Source organism: Ranitomeya variabilis, chromosome 1 (genome assembly GCF_051348905.1).
Source record: "Ranitomeya variabilis isolate aRanVar5 chromosome 1, aRanVar5.hap1, whole genome shotgun sequence".
Taxonomy (NCBI): domain Eukaryota; kingdom Metazoa; phylum Chordata; class Amphibia; order Anura; family Dendrobatidae; genus Ranitomeya; species Ranitomeya variabilis.
This window is the reverse complement of record NC_135232.1, coordinates 223,646,546-223,665,334: the sequence shown is the minus strand read 5'-3', so window position 1 is coordinate 223,665,334 and position 18,789 is coordinate 223,646,546. Positions and strand designations below refer to the sequence as shown.

At 42.9% G+C, this 18,789-nt stretch overlaps 1 protein-coding gene across 1 annotated transcript in view; it reads right to left on the bottom strand.

Moving 5' to 3' along the window:
• Positions 1-4,064: 4,064 nt before the first annotated feature.
• Positions 4,065-18,789, bottom strand: part of CFAP251 (cilia and flagella associated protein 251) — a 159,903-nt gene continuing 145,178 nt past the window's right edge. The window contains exons 20-22 of the mRNA XM_077293132.1: positions 15,216-15,444; positions 5,816-5,917; positions 4,065-4,334 (exon numbers count right to left, since the gene is read on the bottom strand). Coding sequence (XP_077149247.1) covers positions 4,195-4,334; positions 5,816-5,917; positions 15,216-15,444 — 471 coding nt within the window. The 3' untranslated portion in view covers positions 4,065-4,194. The remainder of the gene's footprint in view (positions 4,335-5,815; positions 5,918-15,215; positions 15,445-18,789) is intronic.

Genomic DNA, 18,789 nt, shown 5'->3' with positions numbered 1-18,789 from the left:
CATGACATACACCTTTGGAATTCATGCTCTGAGTATTCTGTTATTGCACTAGACGTCAGGGTGATCAGCATGGACTGAAAGTGATGGGGCAGTGAAGTGAGATCAGTGAGGAACAGGACAGCAGAATTTTCAGGATGACAGACGACAGCAGGAAACACTTGATAAAGCAAAGACAGGTGTTTAGATATACGCAGTAACAATAGATGTAATAGTTACAGATGGGCGAACCCGAAACATTCTCACGGTGCTAGCGGGAATGTCACCAAGGTCACGGTAGTTCAACCCGGCTGGGAACAGAGCCTCAGTGACCGGAGGTAACCTCGATGACGTCATCTCCAGTCACTGAGGCTGCACTCGCAACAGTTCAGTCACCAGTGGTTCTCAGCCTGGACGGTCGAATCTTGGCACAGTCCAGGTTGAAAACTGTTTTTCCCCCAGACATGGATTACGGCGTGGGACAGAAGGACGGAGAGGTGAGGGATATTGTTGTTTTTTACAGGAGAAGGAGGACTTCGATGGAATAGCCTTTAGGTGAGTATAACTGTGTTTGTTATTTTTAAATAAAAAAGGAAAACTGTGTTTTGTTTTATTTCTAATAAAGTCCTTAATTCTTTCTGTGTCTATATATACAATACAACTGTAGGATTAGTAATGGATAGGTGTCTTACAGACGCCTCTCCATTATTAAGCCGTGGACTTGATGTCACCTGACAATACAAAGGTGACATCAACCCCACAAATATGAACCCCATTTGCCACCGCTACAGGACAAGTGGGAAGAGTAGGGCAAAGCATCTGAATTGGCGCATCATATAGATTTGCCTTTTCTGGGGGGCTGGGGTGGGGGAGGGGGGTCAATATCCATGGCCCCTTACCAGCCTGAGAATACCAGCCCCCAGCTATTTGCTTTAGCAAGGCTGGTTGTCAAAAATGGGGGGGAACCCACGGCTTTTTTTTTAAATTATTTCTTTAAATATTTTAAAAATACAGCATGGGGACCCCTCTACTCCTGATAACTAGCCTTGCTGTAGCTGACAACTGAGTGTGTTGCAGCCCCCAGCTTTGAGTTTTCCCTGGCTGTTTAACAAAAATACAGGGGAGCCCATGCTGGTTTTTTTAAAAAATATTTATTTACAGTGCAGGAGCGGCTGATAAATACTCCCATCCACTGCTCCTGCTCTCGCTGTTATTAGCGGTATCAGGTGTTGGATGATGGGAGCAGTTGCCCCATCAGCTGACCCCAGTGGCCGGAGGTAAACTTTATACCTCCGATCACAGCTGAGCACTCCCGCTGTCTCTTGACAGCATGGGAACTGTGGCTCTCTGACCGGCGGGGATGGTTTCACCGCCGAACAGAAGCGGTGTTTGCCGCGAATTCATGCACATAACAGTGCAGCAAACACTTGATGTTCCGTCCCCCCATTCAAGTGAATGGGGTCCAGGTGTCCGCCCATCTCTAGTAATAGTAATGCATCAGACAAATAACTAATAGAATAGACATATGTAGTCAGGGACTTACAGAAGACAGATGGTTAATTCCAGAAATGTATGCAGTCAGAAAGTTGCCGCAGGCTAAATGGAATCTGTCTGCATTTTTGTGCTATGTATTCTGACAGCAGCATGAGTTTGGGACTAGAGATGAGCGAATTTAATCGGGACAGGGCTATAACGCTTACCGAATAAGCTGCAGAGGAAACCCGACTTCCTGGATCGCTCCGGCTGATCAGCTGTTCGGCTCCGCAGCTGCATGTGTCGCGGCTGCATGTGTGACAGTCAAGACACATGCATGGAGAGCCTGTTTGTCATGAGGATAAACATACAGTTAGGTCCATATATATTTGGACAGAGACAACATTTTTCTCATTTTGGTTATAGACATTACCACAATGAATTTTAAACAAAACAATTCAGATGCAGTTGAAGATCAGACTTTCAGCTTTCATTTGAGGGTATCCACATTAAAATTGGATGAAGGGTTTAGGAGTTTCAGCTCCTTAATATGTGCCACCCTGTTTTTAAAGGGACCAAAAGTAATTGGACAGATTCAATAATTTTAAATAAAATGTTCATTTTTAATACTTGGCTGAAAACCCTTCGTTGGGAATGACTGCCTGAAGTCTTGAACTCATGGACATCACCAGACGCTGTGTTTCCTCCTTTTTGATGCTCTGCCAGGCCTTGACTGCGGTGGTTTTCAGTTGCTGTTTGTTTGTGGGCCTTTCTGTCTGAAGTTTAGTCTTTAACAAGTAAAATGCATGCTCAATTGGGTTGAGATCAGGTGACTGACTTGGCCATTCAATAATATTCCACTTATTTGCTTTAATAAACTCCTGGGTTGCTTTGGCTTTATGTTTTGGGCCATTGTCCATCTGTAGTATGAAACGACGACCAATCAGTTTGGCTGCATTTGGCTGGACCTGAGCACACAGTATGGTTCTGAATACCTCAGAATTCATTCTGCTGCTTCTGTCCTGTGTCACATCATCAATAAACACTAGTGACCCAGTGCCACTGGCAGCCATGCATGCCCAAGCCATCACATTGCCTCCGCTGTGTTTTACATATGATGTGGTATGCTTTGGATCATGAGCTGTACCACGCCTTCAACATACTTTTCTCTTTCCATCATTCTGGTAGAGGTTGATCTTGGTTTCATCTGTCCATAGAATGTTCTTCCAGAACTGTGCTGGCTTTTTTAGATGTTTTATAGCAAAGTCCAGTCTAGCCTTTTTATTCTTGATGCTTATGAGTGGCTTGCACCGTGCAGTGAACCCTCTGTATTTACTTTCATGCAGTCTTCTCTTTATGGTAGATTTGGATATTGATACGCCGACCTCCTGGAGAGTGTTGGTCACTTGGTTGGCTGTTGTGAAGGGGTTTCTCTTCACCATGGAGATAATTCTGCGATCATCCACCACTGTTGTCTTCCGTGGGCGCCCAGGTCTTTTTGCATTGATGAGTTCACCAGTGCTTTCTTTCTTTCTCAGGATGTACCAAACTGTACATTTTGCCACTCCTAATATTGTAGCAATTTCTCGGATGGGTTTTTTCTGTTTTCAGAGCTTAAGGATGGCTTGTTTCACCTGCATGGAGAGCGCTTTTGACCGCATGTTTACTTCATAGGAAAACCTTCCAAATGCAAGCACCACACCTCAAATCAACTCCAGGCCTTTTATCTGCTTAATTGAGAATGACATAATGAAGGGATTGCCCACACCTGTCCATGAAATAGCCTTGGAGTCAATTGTCCAATTACTTTTGGTCCCTTTAAAAACAGGGTGGCACAGGTTAAGGAGCTGAAACTCCTAAACTCTTCATCCAATTTTAATGTGGATACCCTCAAATGAAAGCTAAAAGTCTGAACTTCAACTGCATCTGAATTGTTTTGTTTAAAATTAATTGTGGTAATGTCTATAACCAAAATGAGAAAAATGTTGTCTCTGTCCAAATATATATGGACCTAACTGTACATTCAAGATCTCTTGAAAGTATGTTTATCATCATGATTGCAAATTTTAAAACTTGGAATGCAGAAAAGTTTAAAAAGAAACCGATAGTTTCATTGTTTTAAACTCTGCTGAGAGTTTAAATAAAGTTTGGACCCCTGCAAGGCTTGCTGTAGAGAGCTGATTAAAATTAGAGTTGAGCGAATTTTTCAAAATTCGGTTTCGATTACGATCCGCGCTGAATATTGTATTTGCAATATTCGCCAAACATCATTGGAGTAAATGGGAGTAGAAATTAACGAATATGTTCAGAATCGATCGTCAAAAATATTCGGCATTAATAGGGTACCAGTATGGCACGAATATGGCAAATTCAGATTCGGTGACCAATTCTGAACATATTAGCTCAACTCTAAAACTAATAATCAGTACTCTGCAGAACAACACAGATTCCCAGGCAGGGTGACAACGCAAATCCTAGCCAAACAAATATTAAACAGGACGACGCTTGTGTTCCCCAGCACAGTCCACAGTGCGAGAAATAAAAAAATTCAAGTTTGATTTTTCTCATGAAAGAAATGTAACAAAATATTCAACAATAATAGGAATAGAAGAAACAAGAATTAATCTGGTTTTATGTATCTCTAATATAATTTACAGGTAAGTTACTACGATACATTGTACAAATACTTTGTAAGTTATGGATTTGTGTGCCACTGATATTATAGAGACGTCACCAACATAATAGCTAACAAGATGCAATCTCTGGATTTTGTGTTTCTTCTTCAAGATCTTCAGAATCATTAACTGGAAAACCAAGAATATCTCTTGCAAACATAACACTTGTGATTTCCTCTGGTATTTCCTGTTCAAGTCGTTCTGCTGTACCTGTAATATATGCAATACCAGATACAGTTAAGCAAAGTTAATCTAAATAGTAATTATAATATTCAGTTATATCAAAATGTACTGTTACCAAGTTCTGTACAATGTGTATCATATATGGCACGTGAGCAACCGAAAAGGCTCACTCAGCTCCAAGCTTAGAACTCCATTAGACTTGAACTACATAGCCATCTCTAATCTGTAGGTGCCCAACTTGGAGTACTGGTGGGTCAGAGGTCACTTGTTCTCTCAATAGGGGGAGAGTGTTGAGGTGGGACCTTCACCCATCACTTATTTTCGGCATATCCCATGGATATGCCATAAATGTCTGAGAGCAGCACACCTCTTTATTTGTGGTTGCCACCCAAAGCCAAAGAGGTATTCCGCTCTCGGACATTTATGGCGTATCTACGAGCTATGCAGAAAATATTTGATGTTTGAAATTAAATTAAAACAAATGAAATGGAATAATGGTTCAACATATTCAAGTGGCATTACATTTTCTTTCCAGGCTCAGAAGTTTAAGGGGTAATTTTCTCCTTGTGGAGAGTGACATATTGGCCCTGGCATGCCAATGTAAGGAGGCTTATTCGCCATGCAACGCCAGTTATAGGCAGGCTCTTAAGTCACCACAGGTTCCACAACTATACTATGCCATTAATCAATTGATGTGGCAAGGATCAATATTATTTTAGGATTGCTACTTCCAAGAAGTGGCATTAGAGGTGAAGTCCTCTTCCTCCCTGAATTTGCACATTTAAATTTCCCAAAGGAGAATTGCGTGGCTTAAAGAGTGAGGGTCCTGCTCGCAAGCTTACAATCTATGAGGAAAAAGGGTGCCACAAAAGGTAAAAATAAAGTGCTTGTTCTGCTTCCACCACCCAAGCCCATACTGGCCAGAGCTGCATGACCACGGTGACGACCACTGAATCCACACATGATGAACTGTAAGCACATGGATTATTTGGGGTGTAAGGCTAGTTCCAGGCAATAGCCCATCAGAACTCACAGCTTCATAGACATCTATAAAGATTCCATTATGAGTCATTAGACTCATGGTTTGGTCAGCAATTGAGCCTGTAATATGGGTGTCCACATTTTCCCATAATGAGCACATCTGAAACTAGCCTTAGTCCTGGAAAGCTTCTTTAAAGGAAAAAAAATGCAATCAGCAGGTCACTATAGGTGTAGCCTATGAAATCTACAGCAACCATCTGTCATTCTTCTGGAAAACTGTGGCAAACTCATGAATATGGTGCGTTTTCCAATACATGAGTGATCATTTTGTAAATAGTTGCACCAAATTCCCTAAAGCAGGAGTCACTCTTTTCTGACGCTCTATCTAATATATATGTAATAGGTGTTAAAAGCCCACATCTCACTTAAAAACAACATGAGTATAAAGGATAAGAATCCAATAAAATATTTATAAAATAAGAGTAAATGCATCAAATATATTATGCATCAGATATATTTTTTCCTACCTGTAACACTCGAGGTGCCTAATTCAGAACTTCCTCCTTCTGGGTTCAACCCTAACAAGGTATTGAGATAATCTGCAAGTTCTTCTTCGGTCATATGTTCTCCTATATGAAAAATGTGATTATTAACATATGTAAAACATAATAAAAACATAAAATATTGGCAGTGTAATCACTGATAACTATAGACAAGAGAACACTTCTATGGCCAAAACAGGTCTGAAGGATCAGCACATAGGGCCTCGGTGGAACAACTGACCTGGAATCCTAGAAGATAATCAGTCCTAATAGTAATGGAATATCATAGACTTGACTTGTTTACAATATATACCAAAAGATGTGTATGGCCTCCACGCTAGTTGTGTGATTGGCTTGGATAAAAATTAAGGGAATTTTCCACTTTCTATACAAAATTGCTCACAGCCATCAATAGTGATTACCCCCCCAAACATGTATATTCACCTATTTAATCCATGTCATTTCAACACCTGGCCCTTCCCAACAGTCTTCTGTTTACCAGGCTGCAGTTATTTCATACAATATACGCCATGTGATCGCTGCAGTCAGTCACTGGCTTTGAGGGGTCACATGTCGTGTAGTGCTGAGGATCGTTATTGGCTGCTGCCATCACATGAGATACACAGGACGTTGTTGCTTCCACCAGGGTTCAGAGCTGGATCAATATGGATTATTATTATTATTTATTTATTTATTTATATAGCACCATTGATTCCATGGTGCTGTACATGAGAAGGGGTTACATACAAATTACAGATATCCCTTACAGTAAGCAAACTAACAATTACAGACTGATACAGAGGGGTGAGGACCCTGCCCTTGTGAGCTTACATTCTACAGGATGATGGGGAAGGAGACAATAGGTTGAGGGTTGCAGGAGCTCCGGTGTTGGTGAGGCAGCAGCTCCGGTAGTGGTGAGGAGGCAGCAGGGTCAGTGCAGGCTGTAGGCTTTCCTGAAGAGTTGGGTTTTCAGGTTCCGTCTGAAGGATCCGAATGTGGTTGATAGTCAGACGTGTTGGGTCAAAGAATTCCAGAGGATGGGGGATATTCGGGAGAAGTCTTGTAGGTGGTTGGGTGAGGAGCGTATAAGTGTGGAGGAGAGAAGGAGGTCTTGGGAGGACCGCAGATTACGTGAGGGAAGATATCAGGAGAATAGTTCAGAGATATATGTAGGAGACAGGTTATGGATGGCTTTGTAGGTTAGTATTAATAATTTGAACTGGATACGCTGAGGGAATGGGAGCCAGTGAAAAGATTTGCAGAGGGGGAAGTGGAGGAGTATCGAGGAGAGAGATGAATTAGTCGGGCAGCAGAGTTAAGGATGGACTGGAGAGGTGCAAGGGTGTTAGCAGGGAGGCCACAGAAAAGGATGTTGCAGTAGTCAAGGTGGGAGATGATGAGGGCATGCATAAGCATTTTAGTAGATTGACGGTTTAGGAAAGGACAGATTCTGGAGATATTTTTGAGCTGGAGGCGACAGGAGGTGGAAAGAGCTTGGATGTGCGGTTTGAAGGACAGGGCAGAGTCAAGGGTTACTCCGAGTCAGCGGACTTCCGGTACGGGGGAAAGAGTGATGTTGTTAATTGCGATAGATAGGTCAGGTAAGGAAGATCTATGAGATGGAGGAAAGATGATGAGTTCAGATTTGTCCACATTGAGTTTGAGGAAGCGAGAGGAGAAGAAGGAGGATATGGCTGATAGACACTCTGGGATTCTGGACAGCAGAGAGGTGACGTCTGGGCCAGAAAGGTAGATCTGAGTGTCATCAGCATAAAGGTGGTACTGGAATCCATGAGACTTTGAGTTGTCCCAGGCCAAGTGTATAGATTAAGAAGAGTAGGGGTCCTAGAACAGAGCCTTGGCGGACTCCAACAGAGAGAGGGTGGGATGAGGAGGTAGTGTGGGAGACGCTGAATGTGTGATTGGAAGGGTATGAGGAGATCCAGGATAGGGCGAGGTCTTTGATGCCAAAGGAGGAGAGGATCTGTAGTTGGAGGCAGTGGTCAACTGTGTCGAAAGGAGAGGACAGGTCTAGAAGGAGGAGTACAGATTATTGTCCGTTAGCTTTGGCTGTAAGTAAGTCGTTAGTAATTTTGGTCAGGGCTGTCTCAGTTGAGTGATGGGGCGGAAACCAGATTGTAGATAGTCAGAGCAAGTTAGATAAGAGGTGGGAAGAAAGTTCAGCGTGGACGTGCTGCTCCAGGAGTTTGGAAGCGAATGGGAGCAGCGATATTTGGCGATAGCTGGACACAGCAGTTGGATCGAGGGTTGGCTTTTTATTGATAGGCGTGATTGTGGCATGCTTGAAAGCAGAAGGGAAGGTGCCAGAAGTTAGTGAAAGGTTGAAGAGGTGAGTTAGGGATGGGATAAGAGTGGTGGTGAGGTTGGGGAGGAGGTGGTATGGGATGGGCTCAAGCGCACAGGTGGTGAGGTGCAATTTAGAGAGGAGACAGTTAAGCCCCCCTTCAGTGATGTTGGATAGGGAGGTTATGGAGTTTGGGCATTGGTCTGGTGTACAAAGGGGTTGTGGTGGTTGAACAATGAAGACTTGCCTTGTTTGGTCGATCTTATTTTTAAAGTGTGTGGCAAAGTCCTCAGCAGAGATGAGGGAGGTTGGAGGGGGCAGTGGGGGGCGGAGGAGGGAGTTAAAAGTTTTGAATAACTGTTTGGGTTTGTAGGATAGGGAAGATACGAGGGTTGTGAAGTAAGCCTGTTTAGCAGAGGTGAGAGCAGATTTAAAAGCTAATGTTGCCTGTTTGAATTCAGTGAAGTCGTCTTGCGAATGTGTTTTCATCCAATGCCGCTCTGCAACCCTGGACACTTGCTGGAGCTTTTTACACTGTGTTCCAAATTATTATGCAAATAATATTTCCTCATATTTTCTTTAAATTACCTATCTGAATTGCAGTCATTGTTATTTTCCAGTCATCTACTATTCTAGTATAATTGCAATGTTTTGGAACAAACTGCCTATGAAAACAGTATCTTTAAAAAAAAAATAAACACTCAAAATGCATGTTCCAAATTATTATGCACAGCAGAGTTTTCAACCTTTTTTGTTTTATTTTGAACAAAAAATGGTCAATTGTGAAGTTATAAATAAGCATTATCAGCTTATTACAAAATGAAATCAAACAGTTTTCAAGTGAAAACTTTATTCTAGGTGATGTTACATTTGCACATAGGACCCCTTGTTCGAAAGAAGCTTCTGAACTCTCTCGTCCATTGAATTTGTCAGTTTTTGGATGGTTTCTGCTTCAATTGTTTTGCATGTGGACAGAATACCCTCCCAGAGCTGTTGCTTAGATGTGAACTGCCTCCCGCCATCATAGACACTCCTTCTGATAATGCTCCAGAGGTTCTCAATGGGGTTGAGGTCAGGGGAAGATGGTGGCCACACCATAATTTTGTCCTCTTTTATGCCCATAGCAAACAGAGATGCAGATGTGTTTTTTGCAGCATGAGACGGGGCATTATCATGCATGAAAATGATCTTGCTGCGGAAAGCACGGTTCTTCCTCTTGGAAGTGTTGTTTTAGAAACTCCACATAGATTATGGAGTTCATCTTTACCCCTTCAGGGATCATAAAGGGGCCGACAATCTCTCTCCCCATGATTCCAGCCCAAAACATTACTCCACCTCCTCCTTGTTGGCGCCTTAGCCGTGTTTTCATGGGGTGTCCATCAACCAGCCATCCTCCACTCCATCCATCTGGACCATCGAGCGTTGCACGGCACTCATCGGTTAACAAAACAGTTTGGAAGTCAGTCTTCATGTATCGTTTGGCCCACTGGAGCCGTTTCTGCTTGTGTGCAGTGGATAGAGGTGGTCGACAGGATGGCTTATGCACAGCTGCAAACCTCTGAAGGACCCTGCATCTTGTTGTTCTGGGGATGTTGGAGGCACCAGCAGCTTCAAAAACTTGTCTGCTGCTATGACAAGGCATTTTTGCAGCTGCTCTTTTAACCTTACACAATTGCCTGTTGGAAAGAGGCCTCAATTTTTCCTTATCGGCATGCACACGTGTGTGCTGGCAATCAGCTACATACTTCTTGATTGTGCGATGATCACGATGAAGTGTCTTGGCAATGTTCATTGTAGTCATGCCTTGACCTAAATACTCCACAATTTGTTGCTTCTTAGCAGCCGACACATCCTTTTTCTTTCCCATTTTGGCCAAAAATGTAGGCTGCTTAATAATGTGGAACAGCCTTCTTAAGTAGTCTTGCCTTTATTTGGACACACCTGCCAAACTAATTTGCACAGGTATCTGCAATTGCTTTCAGTGATGTAAAGAGCCCTGACACACATCACCATCAATGAGTTTAAATGACTAACAGAAAAATTATAACCTTATCACTCATAAACTCTTTGTGCATAATAATTTGGAACACAGTGTAGTGGTGTTATTGTGCCAGGGTTGTCTTTTGATACGTCGCACTCTGCCATGAACGAAAGGGGCAACCGTGTCAATACCTGATGCGAGAGTGGCATTGTAGAAAGCAGTGGCACTGTGTCGTGGAGTGAGGATATGGATGCCAGTGGTAGGATAGTCACAGAGTGTGTGGGCGTCTAGGTGTGCAAGGTTTCTGCGGGGGTGCGCATGTTGCTGGACATGGGTGACCGGTGAGGAGGACAGGGATGAGAAAGTGAGCAGATGGTGATCGGTTAGAGGGAGAGGGGAGGTGGTGAAGTTAGATAGAGAGCAGAGTCGGGTGAAGACCAGGTCTAGTGCATGTCCGTCTGTGTGGGTGGCTGCGGAGGACCACTGAGTAAGTCCAAAAGATGAAGTAAGAGACAGAAGTTTGGAGGCTGTTGACTGAAGGGTATCAGTGGGGACGTTGAAGTCACCCATGATGATGGTGGGAATGTCAGGAGAGAGAAAGTGAAGAAGCCAGGTGGAGAATTGGTCAATAAAGGCCCGGAGGTCGGTATATGACGGCCACTTGGAGGTTGGAGGGGGAGTAGATGCAGACAGAGTGGACTTCAAAAGAGGGGAGGATAAGGGAGGGTAGAGGTGGGATTGGGTTAAAGGTGCAGTTTGAAGAAAGAAGACCCACTCCTTCACCATGTCTGTTGCCGGGGCGAGGACTATGGGTGAAGTGGAGGCCGCTGTAACACAGCGCAGCAGGGGAGGCGGTGTTAGCATCAGTATAAACGAGTCTACATATTTTATTATTTTATCACTGTTGGTGGCTGCTGGTAATTTCTTTTTTATCTCCATAGGCTTGCCCAATGTAAAAATAATATAATGAACTTTACTCACCCATCACTGCTATAGGTTTCTCGCTATTGTTGCACACGGTCGTAGTTGACAGACTTTAGCTTGTGACCACAGCAGTCAATCACTGGGTTCTGTGGTCTACATCAACATAACCAATACACCCAGTGATTGGCTGCAGTGGTAACATGCTGTAGCCAAGTTGTCACTGCTGCAGTCTATCAACAAAAACCAAGGGTGGAGAGGCAGTGGTGGGTGAGTAAATCACATTTTCTCATTTTGACACTGGTTTTTGAACTAAAACAGTTAATCCTGAAAAACTGTATTGATGTAAAAGAAGGTTTTTTAATTACCGTACTTCTACTTTTACTAATTACGGTACTTCAATGCACTTATCTCCCTTTTTTATATAGCAAATTGCTCTGCTGTGCAGCCTAATCACTTGCATTAGTCCTTTTATCCACTATACAGATAAAAATTATTAAAGGAAAATCATAAAACTAATTATTTGTATAATGAAAAATGCTGAAATATTCAAAAACACTATCAATAACTAAAAAGAAAATTAACAATATTTCTACTTGCATTTATTGTTTACTTGCAGGAAATGAAAATCTGTCATGGTCATGCGAAGATGCACCTGGGTGTTACATAGCAAAAGACCTGAAAGTGGCACCAATCGTTTCTAGTATAGGGGAGGAATGGTGTGAAGGAGACTCTCCTGATGAGTTAAAGACTTATCCATCTTTTTAAAATTCTAGTGAAAATGAAAAATGGACCTCAACGTATGTTCAATCCATATTTATTGGTTCTGCCTGACATGTGCAGAGAGAACTTTGGGGAGCCAAGTAATGTGGGATGAAGTTATATACAAACTGGCTGAAAAGTCTTGACTTGGTGATCAAGGGCTCATTTAGACGTCAGTTACTTATGTACAAGTTCTATCCATGTTTGGCACGTATAAATCCCATACCTATTATATGGTGTGAAGAAAAATTCTGGGTGTTGGCAGATAAAATCTTCAAACATACTTTCAAGACATGTAGATAAAATTCATGATGGCAGATGGGATAGCGCTCAGACGTGTTGGAAAGGCGTGAACTGCCCTTGATCACAGAGTATGCCTGAAACGCATCTGGGCGCTATCCCATCTACCATCATGAATTTTAAATCCATGTCTTGATGATTTTATCTGTTTGCTGACACTTGGAATTTTTCTTCATATTTTATGGTGGGTCAGAAGTTCTCCTTGTGCGGCTACACTCTATTGTGAATGTTTTGGTTTTTTTATAGCTATGAACATAGTGAGGGTTTAAACTCTTTTTTTTTTCTATTTACCAGCTTATAGTTTATGACGCTGTTCTCATGTCCAAGTATTTTTGCGGACCAAGTGGTAAAACATGGCGACATGTCTGATTTTGATGTTAATCATGGATTAAATTTGCCAATATTAGTCTATGGGTCCTTGAAAAAAAAAAAAATCAGACAGCACTTCTTCCCTTCTCCCTGCCTCCTGAACTTGTCTTCCCATGTGAAAAAGCAGCTCAAGTCCATCTTGCTCAGAGGAGACAACTGCAGGTGTCATATGACACAGCCATTATCCTCTATGGAGAAGGAAGGGGGGAGGAGAAGGAAGGGAACAAACAGACCGGCAGAAAAACACCATGCAGAGCTCTGTAACAAGACTTGTACTTCACATCAAAGCTTCATTCAGATCAACACAGCTGAGCTCTGCCTTAAAATGTCCTCCATGTTACTGCAGCTTGTCTCTAGAGCTAAAATATGAATGAAGAGCAGGCATGCCCCTCTCCGTACTGTGCACCTAAAATCACTGCAGCTCATCTCTCCCCCTATCCCCCGCTACTATTGGATAGCAACTTACTGATAGACCATGCAGAGGGGAAAGCTAGTGAGAATGCAGGATGTAAGTCATATCATGGCCAGAAAAGGTGTTATTCCTCATGTACGCCTTAGGCTACTTTCACACTTGCGTCGTTTGGCCTTTGTCGTAATGCGTCGTCTTGGAAAAAAAACGCATCCTGCAAATGTGCCCGCAGGATGCGTTTTTGTCCCATAGACTTGTATTGCCGACGGATCGTGATGTATGGCCACACGTCGCGTCCTTCGTGCACTGGATGCGTCGTGTTTTGGCGGACCGTCGTCACGAAAAAACATTCAAGGGAACGTTTTTTCGGACGTCAAATCCTGCATTTGCTACCGCGGGAACTCCGCCCCCTCCTCCCCGGACTTTTTGAATGGGCAGCGGATGCGTTGAAAAACTGCATCCGCTGCCCACATTGTGCCGAATTTTCACAACGTCCGTCGGTACGTCGCGCCGACGCTTCGTGACGGCCCCGTACCGACCGAAGGAAGTGTGAAAGAAGCCTTATTCTGAATAGCTAACTGAATGCAGTTACCCTTTAAAAAAAGATTAACATTTCTGAGGGTGATTAACGATAATCTGTCAGTAGGATATTACAGAGAAATCAACGTTTTTCTCATATGAAATTAAACGTTAAGAATTATGGGCCCAACACTGATCCGAATGGGAATCTGCCCCCAGAACATATTTTAGATTAAAGGGGGCATTACCACTGTGAGACACAATGTGAGACACACAGATCTGCGGTGAGATCAGAACCAACACTATACAGCAGAGGTGAAGTTTGTCCCATTGCAAAAACATTTTCAGCTGCATTTGTCCTCTCATACTGCTTCAGCTTCCATCTCAAAAGCAGCCAGTCTGGGGAAGGGCAGTACAGCAGAGCCGACACCTCTGTGAGAAGGCAATGTGCTTGTTGTGTTTTTAATGAGCAAAATTTCAACTCTGCTGTACTGTGTTGGTTATAATCAGGCACAGCTCTGCAGCAGAGTGGACAGCTCTAGGAGAGGACAAGTCCAGCTGCAAATGTTTGTAATGAGACAAGGTTCAGTTCTGCTGTACAGTGCAGAGCTGTGTATGATTATGAGAGCAAAGTGTTACATTGTCTCACATTGGTAACCCCTTTTTTTATTTATTATAATCTCTGGAGGCAGATTCTCATATAAATCACTGTCCAGCCCATAGTCCTGAACAGATCATTTATATATAAGAAAAATCTGGATTTCTCTGGTATAAGATACTGGATCGCCGATATCAAGGCATCATTTTATGTAACTTTCTAAGACCTGCTTGTTAAGGTAGACAGCTTAAGAAGGATCATCCTACTGACAGACCCTGTAACACCCCCAGCCCTTACTGGAACACCCACTTTTGAGGGGGGTGAAATATAAACAACGCTCCCACATTTTACATTTTTTATTGAACAGTTTAACAGCATGTTGGCGACAGTGCAGTTAGATAAGAAATTTACAAAATTTACAAAGAAAAAACATACAGTGTCCAAGTGTAAAACATGGCTCCCATCGGCAAACGCCTATTGCAAGCGATCATATTTTCATTTTTGTTAGCACTGGGGAAACGAAAGCTGGAATCTGATATTATAAGACGAGGCTCCAATTTCTGTCTGCACTCACTTTTATAGAAGTTCCTCTATATATATTGTACTTGCATCATTGTAAATTATCATAGTTGGCTAGAGAAAACTGTGTAAGGCCGATTTCAGATGTCCATGAAACACGGACCATGCTCAGATCGCAACACTGGGAAGAACACTGGGGGTATGTGCACACGTTGCGGATTGGCCGCTGCAGATTCGCAGCAGTTTTCCATTACAGTAGGTTTACAGTACCATGTAAACCTATGGAAAACAAAATCCGCAGTGCACATGCTGCGGAAAAAAAATGCGCTGAAACGTAGCGTTGTTTATTCCGCAGCATGTCAATTCTTTGTGCGGATTCCGCTGCGGTTTACACCTGCTCCATAATAGGAATCCGCAGGTGTAAAACCGCAGGTGGAATCTGCACAAAATCCGCAAAAAAATTGCAGTAAATCTGCAGTGCGGATTTACCAAAATCAGTCCGGAAAAATCCGCACCACTTTCCGCAACGTGTGCACATGGCCTGGATCTCCTGACCTGAGCTAGGCTTAAATGAGGCAGTTAAGCTTAGGTCAGGGAACCCGGTGGTCAGACCAGGTATTGCTATCTGAGCGCAGTTCCTGTTTCAAGGACGTGTGAAAGAGGCCTAACATGCATGCGGGTGAACCATATTTAGTTACTCACCCTTTGTCTGCAGCAGCAGCAATAATTGTCCTCTGTTTATAGTCTGCTCCCCATTCTCATTGCTGAAACCAAGAACCTGAAAAGCCTGTTGTAGCTCTTTCAAACATAGTCCAAAGGCAGGTCTGTGATTTATGTAAAGTTTTATGAAGTCGCCCAGGTTGATGTGAGTAACTTGCTGTCCGGTGTTGACATATTCACTAAATTTCACTTCATTCAGCATATTTTCCACCTAAAAAGAGAAGGCAGTGCAGTATCTCAGCCATTGGCTAATAGTTATTCTGCAACAATGGTTTGTTATTTCTCCAATATTATTATGATGTATATTGGTATATTTAGTCCCCGATTTCTTTCCCCATCTGGAAAACACTCCCTCCACAAGAAATATAGAACAGGTAACATCTACATCACCCCTGAGCTAATGCCAGCATCCTGAAACGTTTGGCACGCCATATGTGTTTATAGGCAGGGTAGTGGGGTTTTCTGCCTGCCGGGGGTCTGCCTGCTTCACCAGGCTCCTATATAAGAAAGAGAATGATGAAAAGGGCTGTTTAAGATTGAAGCAGAGTGGTGGGCGCGCACTTAAGCTGGAATTTCAGGATAAGGGCCTGCTCATACCACCACGTACACTGGGCGTGTGCTATTTGATTTCTTATCGGATAGCACTCGGACCAATGTCATTCAATGGGGCAGTACTAATTACCGTTTTTTTCGCTGACATAATATGTCAGCATACTGTGATTTTACTCTGAAATCAGAAGAGACTTGCCCATTCAAGTTTATGAGTGCGTGTAAAACACCGGCTGCAATCGGATGACATCTGAGTGCAGTGCGATATCCGCGGACTCATACCATGGATACAATGAAGAAATTTTGTTTTCCATCTTCTCCTCACAGTGTGCTCCAATCCTCTCATACGAAATAATTAGCTCACACCCAGGACACATTCACACGTTCAGTATTTGGTCAGTAATTTACATCAGAATTTGTAATCCAAACCCAGGCATGGGTGATAAATGCAGAAGTGGTGACGTGTTTCTATTATACCTTTCCTCCGATTTTTCCACTCCTGGTTTTGGTTTACAAATGCTGAAGTAAAATACTGACCAAATACATACTGAACGTGTGCACATGGCCTAAAGCCGACATTCTGATCAGAGGTTGATCAGAGTGTCATTAGCATAATCGTCCCAATTCACTCTGATGTGAGAATCTGTAGTTGTGTGACCCTACTCTAACTTACATTTCTGGACATGGAGGTTGGGAACTTTGAGGCTATGTGCACACGCTGCGGATTTTGCTGCGGATCCGCAGCAGATTTCCCTAAATTTACAGTACCATGTAAACCTATGGGAAAAAAAAAATGCTGTGCACATGCTGCGGAAAAATCCGCGGGGAAACGCAGCGGATTATTTTCCGCAGCATGTCAATTCTTTGTGCGGATTCCGCAGCGGTTTTCAACATGCACCAATAGGAAAGTGCAGTTGAAAAACCACAGAGGAATCCGCAGAAGAAACCGCGAGAAAATCCGCAGTGAAAACCGCAGTGGTTTTGCACTGAGGATTTTCCAAATCCGCTGCGGAAAAATCCGCAGCAGAATCCACAATGTATGCACATACCCTAAGGGAGATTTTGAAAATCTGGCAGAAAAAGATAGCAAATTTTGGGGCAAGTGTTTTCAACAAAAATGCAATTATTCTGCTTTCAAGCCACTCTTGAAATGAATTAAAAATAAGCTGTATTTAGTGGGAAAGAGCTTTCCACAGCTCATCAAATTTATTGTCACTTTTGCCAGAAATTGGTGTGAAACATACACAAATATACAACCCATAGCATAACCAATCTATGTAATAATTAGATAGCTATTTGTTGGGTATGTTCACACTGTTTTTTTGATCATGGATTTTGAAGTGGATCCAATTTAAAATCTGTGTAAGGCCGGGGTCACACTTGCGAGTGTAATGCGAGAAACTTGTGCGAGACTCTCGCATCAATACCCAGAACTGCCGCTGGCACCCAGGACTGGAGCATGTGGCTGCATGTATTTCTATGCAGTCGCATGCTCCGGTGCCGAGTGCCAGCGGCAGTGCCGGGTATTGATGCGAGAGACTCGCATGAGTTTCTCGCATTACACTCGCAACTGTGACCCCGGCCTAAAAGGAACTCTGGGAAAACATCCGAGGTCTTTTTCAAGTATATTCGGCTCTGAAAACTACCTGAAAACTAAATGCTCAAAAGTAGGGTCAAATATACAGGTGCTTCTCACAAAATTAGAAAATCATCAAAAAATTATTTTACTTCAGTTCTTCAATACAAAAAGTGAAACTCATATATTATATAGAGTGATTACAAACAGAGTGATCTATTTCAAGTGTTTATTTCTGTTAATGTAAATTAGAATGCTTTATAACACCAGCTTGAAAAATGATTTTAAAATCCAAAATATTGGCCTACTGAAATGTATGTTCAGTAAATGCACTCAGTACTTGGTCAGGGCTCCTTTTGCATCAATTACTGCATCAATGTGGCATGGCATGGAGGCGATTAGCCTGTGGCGCTGCTGAGCTGTTATGGAAGCCCAGGTTGCTTTGATAGCAGCCTTCTGCTCGTCTGCATTGTTGGGTCTGGTGTCTCTCATCTTCCTCTTGACAATACCCCATAGTTTTTCTCTGGGGTAAAGGTAAGGCGAGTTTGCTGGACAATCAAGCACAGTGATACTGTTGTTTTTAAACCAGCTATTGGTATTTTTGGCAGTGTGGACAGGTGCCAAGTACTGCTGAAGAATGAAATTTTCATCTCCAAAAAGCTTGTCGGCAGTGGGAAGCATGAAGTGCTCTAAAATTTCCTGGTAGACGGCTGCACTGACTTTGGTCTTGATAAAACACAGTGGACCTACACCAGCAGATGACATGGCTCCCCAAACCATCGCTGATTATGGAAACTTCACACTAGACCTCAAGCAGCTTGGATTGTGGCCTCTCCACTCTTCTTCCAGACTCTTGGACCTTGATTTCCAAATTAAATGCAAAATTTACTGTCATCTGAAAACAACACCTTAGACCACTGAGCAACAGTCCAGTTCTTTTTCTCCTTGGCCCAGGTAAGAAGCTTCTGGCGTTGGCTATTGATCATGAGTGGCTTGACACAAGGAATGCGACACTTGTAGTCCATGTCCTGGATACATCTGTGTGTGGTGGCTCATGAAGCAATGACTCCTGCAGCAGTCAACTCCTTATGAATCTCCACAAAATTTTTGAATTGCCTTTTCTTAACAATCCTTTTAAAGCTGCGGTTATCCCGGTTGCTTGTGCACCTTTTTCTACCACACTTTTTCCTTCCACCTAACTTTCTATTAATATGCTTGCACGCTGTGAATAGCCAGCATCTTCAGCAATGTAGCTTACCCTCCTTCTGGAGTGTGTCCATGACTGCCTTCTGAACATCTATCAAGTCAGCAGTCTTCCTCATAGTTATGGAGCCTACTGAACAGACTAAGGGACCTATTTAAACACTTAGGGTACCGTCTCACAGTGGCACTTTGGTCGCTACGACGGTACGATCCGTGACGTTCCAGCGA